Raw genomic sequence first — 12,193 nt, forward strand, 5'->3', positions numbered from 1 at the left:
AGAGGTCTAAATCTTCTCCCGCTCTTTGGAAAGCTTGTTTGATTTTATGGCCGGGTTTGATCGGAACTTTTTTTTATTTAAAGAAAGATAAGATCGTAGATCATTATGGACATTAATAATTGAATCTTGATAACGATGCAGATTCATGGGGGCACCATGAATATTTGCATCATATACGTACTGTAATATTTTGCATCTTCGTCTAAGCCAAAACAAGTCACAGTGACTTGAGATCATTTTTCAAAAAAAAAAAAAGAATTGAACTAACTCCATACCACTTTCCCCCCTCCCCTTCCCCCATTATTGCCTGTGGGTGGTGATGATCATGGTGATGGTGGTGGTGTCATAATGGTGATGACGGTTGGTGATGGTGTACTGTACTGCGGGGTCACTACTAAATGCCCCCCCTCTCTTTTCTGTGGTGAGTTTACGCCAGCATGCCCTGTCCCCCCTTCTTAATAAATCATTTGCCTGCTGGTCAAATATATATATATAGTATATATATGTGTTTGTTTGTTTGTTTGTACGTGTCTAGTTCAGGAATGGATTGTCGTATCATTTTTCACTTTTGCCTGATGATGATGATGATGATGATGGTAATAATGTTGGTGAACCACACAGAACTCCTGAAAACTCCTTGTGTAACCCCCCACGCAAACATCTGATCGATCATGTGGGTCCACGTAGGGATTTATGAAACAAAGTTAAAGGAGAAAAATGATGGTCTCAGGACTCATCATCATTGGGGGAGGACTTTTCTTTCCTCTCCTGGCCCTTTCCCTGTGTCACCTCCTCCTCCCCCCCTCGTATATCCTTCCTTCCTCCCCCCCCTTCCCTCCTTTTAGCACTAGAATCCTCATCGCATAAGTATATATCAGGACTTTGAAGTAAGATCTCATCCAGACAACGTATTTTTCCTCATGAATCAATGTTCACTTAGCCTGTAGGGGTGATTAGTCGTTTCCTGTCAGTATCAAAGTGGCATGTGCACTTAGTAAGTTATACATAGTTATGAATACCATGTAGGTATGCATTTTAGGATACATGGAAGATGATCCTTTGAAGAAAGGAAAATCAGGGTGAGTTAACTTTGTAGCACCTCCATCGTCTTTTAGTTTTCTGTTGTTCTTTTTTTGTGTTTACGCCATTTCCCTGCCTGGTGAGACGCGGGATTAATGCACAGTTCATTTACGATTTTATGAATAATGTATTTTGGTAACCTAAAAAAGAGACACATTTATTGATATCTTCAGCGTACACAGTTTAGTTAAGTGTGGTTAACTTACCTAAGCTTCTAAAATCTGATCAGCTTCGGTTCATGTATTTTGATTAGCCTATTTAAAGTAATAGATTACGTACGAAACATTTTTTTATTAACTAGATTAAAGAAAGCTGGATTAGCCACGGGGGACATGGCATGGCTTGAATACGTTAAATTAGAATGTGCTCTCTTGATTGCACTTGTCTTGAACACATGCGTTCATCGTCATAATCTGTGATTAATAAAATATCTGAGGTTGTTTCTTCAAGGAAAATAGTTTACCGTGAAAGTCGTGTATATATCTCACATGTATATATTTCAGTATTTTTGTAACAAACTCTCGGATGTTACGTTTTTTTTGTAATATCGGTCGTATTCAGAATATAGAGACCCTGTCATGGGAGTCTTTGGCCATGGGGTACTGAATCTTTTTTTATTTATATCTTACTGTGCTATGCATTTTACAAGCACAATATTTAGGTGTCACTCGCCGGTACATACTTAAAAAAGTGAACAAATTTAGATTCTGACGTATGCAGATGTAAGTTATACAAGTGATTTGGATCAGTTCCATGTATTATTGACTATACAAATAACCGCCAGCTAATTGATTAGTTATTTTTTAAATAAATTAACTCTCAGAAAGATTGATGTTTAATTTTTGGAAATGGCGTTGTTGTGATGGCTGCAATGAAAACTGCAAATAAAATGAACACCCATCTATTCCATTCATTGTATGGACACTTTTTAGTTGTGTTCCAGTTACAGACTTTTTGGTAATTCTATTAGGAAGAAGTTTGACCCAAGGTTTGCTATCTTAAAATCATGTTTGATAAATTTAATCCAATTCGTGGCAGTCTTTTCCCGTGAATCCTCAGAAATTTGAAAGTCATACTCTTGATGTTCAACAGAAGTACTGCAACGGAAGTACTGTAGCTAGAATTCTCTTAATTTGACAATGTAATGGCTTTTCTAGATGAGTAATTTTGTATTGAAAATTTGCTCAGCTCAGAAAAATGAAAATGAAATTCACTGACTAGAGTTTTATCATTTGTCTTGGGTTTTCTGCACAGTCAGGGGGATTCTTACAGCTATAGTTTATCTTCAAGGCCTGATAACTGCATGAATTAAAGGAACTTAATTTTTCGCAAAATGATAAGTAACATTTTTGTTATTCACTGATTGTAATTTATATGATGTTCCGTATTTTTATGATATATGTATCGCAGTTTTCTAGGTTTCCTTAGCTAAACTTCTGCATTGTCTGCCAAGGTTAAGAACAGATCATATAAATGTCCCGTCTATTGTATTCTGTTTTAAAAACTGTTCGTTATTAATTAAAATGATCATATTCTTTGGCATTGGGAAAGTAGAAATGTATTTCTGAAATAAGATAAAGTTTACCGTCACAATGTCATGTAAACCATATTAAGTTTTTAACAATAGCTCATAAGAACAGATGCGAGGGACAATCATCTAAAAACCAAATATTCTTCGGATTTATAGTTTGGTCTTTAGCTCATCTTTTTTGTCATGTTGCAGAGCTGGGTTTTTTATCACTAGTTCCCCCTATTAAAAGGAAGTGTCATTATGTAATATACTGTGTGTGTGTGTATGTATGTATATATATGTATGTGTATATAGATAGAGATATATATATATATATATATATATATATATATATATATATATATATATATATATATATATATATATATATATACATATATATATAGGTAGGATAGACTTTCAATAGATGATGAGCCGATAGTTGTTATTCTTCAAGACTAAAGTACATTACACATGTCAAACTTATGTTCCTTTGGGAATCTAAATACCTGCAAAAGATATCATAACCAACCAAGGGCATTATAACCAGTGACCATTTTTAGTTTAATTTAATATTAATTGGTCGTTGTTGAAGACAAGTTATTATTGGCAGTTATAAATGAAATTGGTGGTTGCATTCATCAGAAGTTTTCTCTTATACTGTATAAACACACAACACATATAACCGTAATTAAAGCTTACTGGCTGAAACTTCAGTAGTAAACTGTTTGAAACTCCAAATACTATTACAATAACTATCAACGTCGAACATTCGACTGGAAAGGAATAAAGTTTTTTAATAGAGTGATTCTTCAATTAGGTTTTAGATATCATTAGGTCATATTTTTTTAAAAGAAAAAAGATTTTATTTGCATAACATTTTGAAGACTGTGTACTGTTGAAAACAGAGTACAGTATTATGTTTGCTTAAAAGTCACTGGTTATTTTTTTTGTAATTCTCTAGTGTCATAATATACCAGCGCATAAGAAATTAGTCTGATATCAATATTGTATTTTTTAGAGGAATTGAATACTATGAACAAATTCCCTTTGTGCCAGGCTAAAATGTTGTAAATGGAGTACCTGTAATTCTCTTGTATTGACAAATTATAGCTTGAGTAAGAAGAATATGCTTTTTTTTCTAGCTACCTTGCGTTTGTTTATACTGTACAACAGGGGTTATTTTCTCATGACTTGATAAAGAGAATCTATTGATAGTCACATCACAAGATGGTGTTTCTAATGTACGTTTATTAACGGAAGTCAGGAAAATGGTGCGTGGATACCATTAAGTCTTGCAGTTGGAGTTATCTCATAGGTTTTGTACATCTTAAGTTGTCATGCCTGAGAATTGCCATCCTGCCTGAGCCCTTTTGTGGACAGAGTCAAAGGTGACATCAGGAACAGTTTCAGCTTCTCTTGGACAGCAAATTAAATGAACAATTCGATGCTCCTTAATGCATATTCCCTTAGATACAGTATTTGAAAACAGGTAAACAAAACCACAAGTGAGAGGATTTGGGAACATACTCTGAACTTTCGAGAAGTTTAATCATTATTGTGGAGGAAACAAGGTGTTGCGAAAATGTCTCAGATCATCAGACTTATGGTATTATACCCTTTGCAATTTTTTTATATCGTACCCCAATTTGATTGTGGCAGCTCAAGTCCTGTTTGGCTGTATCCTTGCTTCTTAGAATTCCACCCCCATTCCTTTTTGAAGTACACTTTGTCCACATTGGTAAGATAATTTGCATGGCGGATTTTCTTCACATTTTATTGAAGTTGCTGCATGCTTTTGTATATAATAGTGAGGGGTAATTTTAGCTTGTATTTTCTACTTGTCTTTATGACAGATTTTTTTTTATACAAATGTGTTGAAATTCATATCCATTAAAGTAAAATGATTACCAGAAGCAACTGCACAGTCTGTATTTTTATCTTAATGGAGACTGCTTATAAAGCAAATTCATTGCTTGATAGATATAAAGCTTTCTGTTTAATCTTGAATATTACTTTATTAAGTGGATATTATTATTATTATTATTATTATTATGAAACAAATAAGATAATTTTCTTATGCTTAATGACCCAGCTTCCTCATATGTTATGTAGGATGGTTGTTACACCACATTCTCCTTAATTTTCACTTTTAACCTAAACACTGTTATTTGACTTTTCATGCTCTGGTAATTTCATCACAGATGGAGACCAGTGCTTTCAAATAAAAATAATTTAAAATCTTTGTTAGCAGTCTGTCAGTTATAGCTTCTTGGAAACCATCATCCGTTACCATATTTTTCGACGTGTGCCTTGTTTGCTGCCATTATCTAATGGTCTGTCTAGCATGCAAATACCTCTACTCCATCTTGGACTTGAACACAGTCTTCGAAGGTTTCAGTTGAATTTAGATTTTCTTTCATGCACTGTAAACCAAATTTCAGCATTAAGAGAAGGTTGCAAGAACTAAGCTGAAATCAAGAGTACTGTATGAGGAATCTATGGAAAATTATTTGGAATCTGTGGAAAATTATTTGATGACCATAAGAACTTTAGCAGCACACAGGGCTATCATTCTATAAAAACTGTATTCTTCAGGTAGCATGTTTGCTACATAGATTATTTTTGTTGCTATGTCCATCTATGTTAAATATAACTTGACCACTCATTAATGATAGGATTCTTGCCATGATTGTGTAGCTTGACTTTCATTAGCGTTATAGTGGGTGAATAGATTAGAAAATTTAGCAGACAGCTAGGTAGCAATTGAATTTTATTTGTTTATTTGGTGTGTCCTAACAATAACATAGATTTTTGTGTGCTGAGATAACTAGCATCACCCTTGGTGTTTGCAAGATATTTCTAACTTCACTATTTTATTGAGAAATGTTGTATTTTATATGTTAACCAGTTTAGAGGTGCTTGAGAAACAAAAATTATATGTAGGAAATAAATATGCTTTAAAAGTTAGATTCTGACAGGAGAGGTACCAGTCAGGTCTTCAGCCATGTTACCACCCAGGAACATGTTGCAGTTTATAGAAAAGTGAATATCGAGTGTCCTGAGTCCTTTACATTTTATCACTATGCCAACAAGCACTGTTATGGCAGAGACCAACTATAAGAGAATACTTTGTAATTGGTTGGTCTGTCTTATGGAGCACTGAGGGGACCATGAGAATGAACAGCAGCTATGAAAAATAGGTTTTTCCTACGTCAGAACCTGTTTTATATATAAAGTGTTCAGCAACAAAGATGCATACGCTATGTACTGTGTTGGCTATGAGTTTTTTTTGTCTATTGCTGTTTGTATCTCCCCCCCCACACACACACTTTTTTTTTTTTGCCATCTCAGCCTACTAGTTACGTGGATCTGTGTTGTCCAGTGCATGTAAAATTTTCATGAACTTGACTTCATGTATACTTTTGAGGAAATGGAACTGAAGAGGCACACATCATGTAAGAGGATCATTGTGTGCTGACTTTATTATGCTGAATCATAACGAGATAGCCAAAGATACAGTCTTTAAGAGCATATGGTATTTTATCTATTACTCATAGGTAGTATTCCAGAGCCCTGGAAAAAACCACAAGTTGAATATTTAGATTCTCCAGTCTCTTAGGTCCGTATGACACTTGTCTTAACAGTATGAGAGTTATTTGTCCACAAAAATAAGAAAAATTTCCAAGGTTAAGATTTGATATCTTGCAACTTTACCATTACAACTTTATTGTTTAAGTTTCTTCAGTACTCCAGAACTAAAGGAAAAAGATTTTAAGGTCACTGTTAAGAATCACACTGGATGTTGATTGTTTGATGTTCTAAGGTAAATTGCTCATATCACTTTTATTTTTTTTTTTTTTGTGTTTCAAAACTAGTGTTTCAAGGCTAAATATAATAAATGATTACAGTATTATAAGCTCTTGCCTGTAATTTATCTTGTTAAGATGAGAGTGGCTGGACAAGAAGAAATATGGCATCTGTTCAGTAATTCATTTGTTGAAGTTGAGAGAAATAACTTTCAAGTAGAGATAAATGTAATCAAAAGTCTTTCTAGATTAATTTTAATTTTTTTGAACAATCCAATCAATAACTAATTAATCTATGATCATTAATGCATAGATTCCTGCTCATAGAGTTTCCAACTTTACCTGATAATGAATTTATGAATTCAGCGATAAATTCATACATTCCCTCAGTTCACAGCATTTTTCTTGGATATTCTCTTCATGCTTTCCATGCCATGGACTTTGCTGTTGCTACTCTTATCTAGTTTTGTTTCAACCCATTATGGGAAGTTAGATACAAATGGTACATTATGATAGAAATGGAATGAGGTCTACTTTATGCAAACTGGATTGTTGCATAGTCAACAGAGTTTTTCTCATGAAAGAACTCTTAATATTCCAAAACATAATTTGCCTTTAATAAGGAGGAGGCTAAAATCATGTTGACTTGTCAGTGCCTGTTGTGCATGTGTGCTTATGAAGAACTGTTGTATCAGGATATCCTTTAGTAAAGAACCTGTGAAACTTTTGGTTATTCGAAAATTTATTGAAGTTACAGGTCTAGACGCAGAATTACTGAGACCTTGTATAGGATAACCTGACTTTCTAATCTCCAAGTACAGTATTTCAGATTTGTAACTGGTATTTAGCTCTTTTATCCTCAGCACACCTTTTCTCTTCTAGTAATAAGTATTGATATATTTGCCTCTTCTTTGCTCCTTTACTATATGGTTAATTTGATACCCAATTCAGGCAGTCTTAAATGTGGCCAGATAGCAATTTTGCAAAACCATATATCATGATAGCAGAGTTTCAAATGGCATATCTTAGGAATGGAGCACACCCAAGTACCTTAGTGCAGTGCACAAACAGAACTTACATAGGAAGTAATATGGAAAGGCATGTTCATTTTCTTCAGTTATGAAGGAAAAGTGATGATGATGGGCACCAAACAATTGAAAACAAAATGGCTGGTAACTATTTACACTAACGCAGATACAATCAAAATGTCAAGAACCTCTTAGGAAATTGTGAAGTGCTTGTATAATTTGAGCTCGACAGCCAAAACAAAATTGACGTGAGAATCATATACAGAGAGTTACATTAATGCCAGTTGTGTAATATCTGTTAGAGGCTTGAGATGCCACGAATTTCAAGGTTATTGGTCATGGCTGTTGATAATGTATGTGGCTCCTGGTCTGGAATTTTTGTAATGATGGAGGCTGTATTTCTGCTGTTGGTCCTTTAAAGTACATAGTTCTTTTTCCACAGAAAGCTAAGAGTGCTGCAGTTCTGGTACAAGGAGGAGCTTCAAGATCCTCTTTTGTGAGAGTGAAGGGTTGGCCTTATTTCCAGATTTGTTAGGATTGGATCTGAGTGTATATGCCCCATCTTATTACAAAAGACTGAACATGTGGACCCTGGTTTAGCCTTTGAATAGCAGCATTATTTCCAAGTCAGCATACAGTGCTTTTGAACCAAGGATTTGCCCAGTTTTCCCAAAAAATTTGTAGCCCTAGGACTATTTGTTCTAGATCTAAGTTATTGTGCTGAAAGATCAGTGCACCTATGAAGCTTTGGGTGTTTTGCTCGTATCTCAAACCCAACAGGCTTCAGGACGTAGAACAAACCTTGACAAATGAAGTTCTTTTATCTTAGGTAGTTTGTATAAACAAGGTAGCCTTTAGATTGGAAAAACTTCTCTAAAAAAAGACTATTTTTGCTAATAAGCAGTTTACCTGGGAACAATAAGGTCTTTAGAGACACACACCTATGTATGGTAAAGTGTCAAGTGATTACAGATACCTGTACAGTATATACTACTAAAAGCTGTAAGTCTTTAAGACATTACAGGAGTATGTTTTAATAGAGATTGAAGTTATGTGTTGCTTTATTAAGAGATGTGAGCATTTAGTGGCAGGAGACTTGGAAATTATAATTTCCTCATTAGGGCAGTAGGCTCCTATCCATTGTTTCACATGGAAGGCAAATAAACAGTTGGGGATTCCCATCTAAACCATGGTACGTACAATAATAAGATGAAAATTCATATATAATGACATTAAGGATAAATATGACTCATCTGTTTTAAGTTTTTATTGATTACACTTATGAATGATATACTTTCCTGATTTTTTATCTCATGACTTATACATTTTTTACCATTCCTGCTAATAGAATCCACTTGCTTTCCCTTTAAATGTTAAAAAAATATTAATTTCTGGGTAGTATTGTATTCATCAGAATAACTTTCAGAATTAATGCTGCTGATTAACAACTGCAGCATATATTCGAAAGTTTAGTGCTTCATGTAAGTCCCCCTGAACTAATGACCTGTACCCACTCTTGGGGGTATTTTATACAGCATTGCACAGCAGTGTAGTGGATAAAAATACATTATTACAAATGGCATGTTTAATGACTGACTGGTAGCCTGCACTGTCATTTATAATTCTTTGTTAATTATTTGTATTTTTATAATTAGTGAGACTAAGTCATGGCATTAACATACTTTAGGAAGGTAAAGTAAATAAATAAATTTTCTCTTCACTTTTTTTTATTAATGATTATTTCCTAAAATATATTTAATTACATTTTAGGTGATGTCTCTTGTATACTGTATTGTCTGTAAGGATTCACAGTTTCATGCCAGTATCACATTAGAGATCAGCATAAGAAAGCTATACAATATGTGTACACACGATTGTGGGTGCTAATGAGAAACTTCCAACTTCCTTTTATATTCAGATTTTGTTTTGAAGTTGGTAGTTAAGAAGATGGTCTTCTGCATGGGCAGGAATGATAATATTTTATTTTGGCAGTGATGATCCATGAACCTGCAGTGCTGATTGAGGGCGTCCTGTTTCGAGCAAGATATTTGGGCTCAACACAGCTTGTCTCTGAGGGGCAGCCCACCAAGACCACGCGAATGATGCAGGCTGAGGAGGCTGTCTCTCGTATCAAGGTAAGATGTTTTGTGTATTCTTCAATTTTATGAAGCCTTTCTTAAGAGGTAAGTGATGAACAAGGCTATGTGAGCTTGTTTAACATCTCCAGAGATTATTCAAGGCATTGAAGGTATAGACAGGGTGGTGGTGTACTTTACTGAATTCTAGAAGTGAACTGTAATAAGGTGCTTATATTTCTAGCATTTAAGTACCATTTTTAGCAGCAACTGAAAGGTACCCTAGTTATAGATCACACTACCTGTAATATGTGTTAGTTAAAGTAACGGCGTCAAGCAGACCCATGTATATTTACTTATGATATTCATCAGTGCCATATTCGAGTAATTAATCAGTTATTATTTGATTAGAAAGATTCTGTGATGACTGATACACCTGTGGTATTTATAAGTAGCTGCAGTTCAAAGGTTTTGTAAATACACTACAGTATACAATTGAGCCTTCTTAATTTGAAAGGTTATCTGAGCAGTTCATGAAAAAATATTCATGTTTCCTGCTTATATTCACGATGTTAATAGTTGCTTTTTATTATTACTGTACTAGTCAGTAAGCATTTTTCACATGCTAATAATTAACAGACACCGAAAAATATAGGTTTGTAAGAATGGAGAGGAAGCTGCATCTGACAATGAGAATCTAGCTGTAAAGTTAAACATTCAGAGTTCACAAGAGTTATGGAAGATAGAACTTGCCCCGGAGTCATTTTATGTCGCACAAATACTATATTACTTTAAAAAAAATCTGTTAAAGGCACTATTTATGATAAAAGAAATTTAGCAAATCATTTAACTGAAAGGTTATGGTTTAGATCTAGTAAATTATTTTATTTTGTTTGAGTAACATGTTCCATTATATTTTGTAATATCTGTAATCTTATTCTTGTTACTACTGCTGTTTGTAAATACTGTACTGTATTGTTTTGAGAATTATGTAGGAGCTTGTCTTTAAATGCTGTTACTCCTTTGGCATAAATTTCCTGTTAAATGTTGGATTTAAGTGCACCAGTGTCGACAGGGTTGCACTAATTTTTATTTAATTTTTACTGTGTATCTTCGTAAGCTTGTGTGTGATTATAGTACAGTACATGCTTTTTGTGGTATTTTTAAGGAAAGCTGTAGCCATTTTTATATGATTGGAAGAAAGGCATTTTGTTTATATTTAACAAATTCTTTTGAACTATATGCAGTGAATATAGGTATGGTATGTGCAGTGTATGAAGCATTTTTAACTTGAAATGGTTTTGTTTTACTAATGCCCTGTTGCATTTATACTGAATCTGAATCAAGTTCATCCCTAATCATAGTAATGAATATTTTCAGTGGTCACAACCACTCAAATCATAGTAGTATTTTTAATGGCTACAACTTTGACGTCTGCAAATTGATGTATGAAGTCTTTTCTTCAAACTGACTGCAACTGTGATATGGATGGAAAAATTAGTAAGCATGTTATGAACTCTTAAGAAGACTATTCATTTTGAACCAGTTTTGGAAGATTTTTTTTTTTTTTTTTTAAACAACTAGATAATTCTGTATGGTTTGGATTTATGGAGACTTGGTCATTGTTGGAAGAATCATTTCTCACAGTGCCAAATTCAGAAGTAAAATTCAGTGAGAATTGTTTTCCTGAAATTAAATCAGGAAAATCAGCATATGTAAGAAGCATACTCCATATCATTTAAAAGCTTCTTCACTCTTCACATTTCATAGCCTTTTGGAAATTTTCTTCTATGTATTTCTGTCACAGCACGCAATAAATCTTGCATTTAGCTGGAGCTGTCTTCATTGGTCGTCCTATAATAGCAAAGAACAGGACTTGAGCCTCTACCAAAGGCTGAAGTAACTATTCTTGACTCCATACAGAATCAAAGACGAGTGGCTATTTAAATTTTGCCTATGTACTTCTACTTTTGTTTAAGAATGTGTTGAAAGTTTTGTTGCAGATTTATTACTATATATTTATTTAGTGAGCCAGAGCCTTGTATTTCATTAGTTTATTTTTCTTTGTTTATTTTTTTAATGATTCGTTTTTTCTCCTGTCTTTCATTAATGATTGGTTATCTCTCTTGTTTTTAAAGCTCTTTATTTTAACAGATCCAGAAAGAGTTAATCTTTTTATTGGATTATTATTGTATTATAGTATTTTTATGTATTTTCATATGCTGACTTATAATTTATATATTCTTTGAAGTGTGGGAGCAGATGAAAAAAATTTGTTTATATTAATGCAATTATGAAATCCAAAAAGCTGATTTCCTGTTTGTCAAGATCCTCTTTTTTGTGATTGACACAAAAGCAAGAGAATATGTTAATGTGAACTGAGATGATTTCTCTAGAAGTGGCTTTTGCATATGAACAGACAGGAGTGTTTTTGTTTTACACTTTTTTGTAGGAATTTTATGACTAATGTAGTGAAGTTTTTGCCTGTTAGAGTAGAAGGGTTAAGGTTCTGCGCCTTGCATGACTGTTCCTTGTGACACTGTGTTACCATTCTCCATTTAGGTTTTGAGCAACCCCCTGATGTCAGTTTCTAGAGATTTACTCCAAACATTTTCTTAGGGATGAGTCTTCCTCGCAATCAAAGCAGAGTCCCTCTTACCTGTGTGTGCCTCTCTTTGCTGTCAATATGTT

The 12,193-nt window shown here is 33.9% G+C and overlaps 2 protein-coding genes across 22 annotated transcripts in view; one reads left to right on the forward strand and one right to left on the reverse strand.

Annotated features, from left to right (window-relative positions):
• Nucleotides 1–12,193, forward strand: part of LOC136845769 (mucin-2-like) — a 1,649,806-nt gene that overhangs the window by 1,602,501 nt on the left and 35,112 nt on the right. For 16 of the 20 annotated variants that reach the window (XM_067116026.1, XM_067116065.1, XM_067116170.1 and 13 more), the window contains one exon: nt 9,420–9,562. In XM_067116026.1, the coding sequence (XP_066972127.1) occupies nt 9,420–9,562 (143 nt within the window). The remainder of the gene's footprint in view (nt 1–9,419; nt 9,563–12,193) is intronic. The other 4 variants (XM_067116077.1, XM_067116184.1, XM_067116105.1 and 1 more) reach the window with 1 other exon arrangement.
• The window catches only part of LOC136845827 (gem-associated protein 6-like), a 142,269-nt gene that overhangs the window by 46,426 nt on the left and 83,650 nt on the right, over nt 1–12,193 (reverse strand). The window lies entirely within an intron of this gene.

The sequence above is a fragment of the Macrobrachium rosenbergii genome, chromosome 2 (assembly GCF_040412425.1).
Source record: "Macrobrachium rosenbergii isolate ZJJX-2024 chromosome 2, ASM4041242v1, whole genome shotgun sequence".
Lineage (NCBI taxonomy): Eukaryota > Metazoa > Arthropoda > Malacostraca > Decapoda > Palaemonidae > Macrobrachium > Macrobrachium rosenbergii.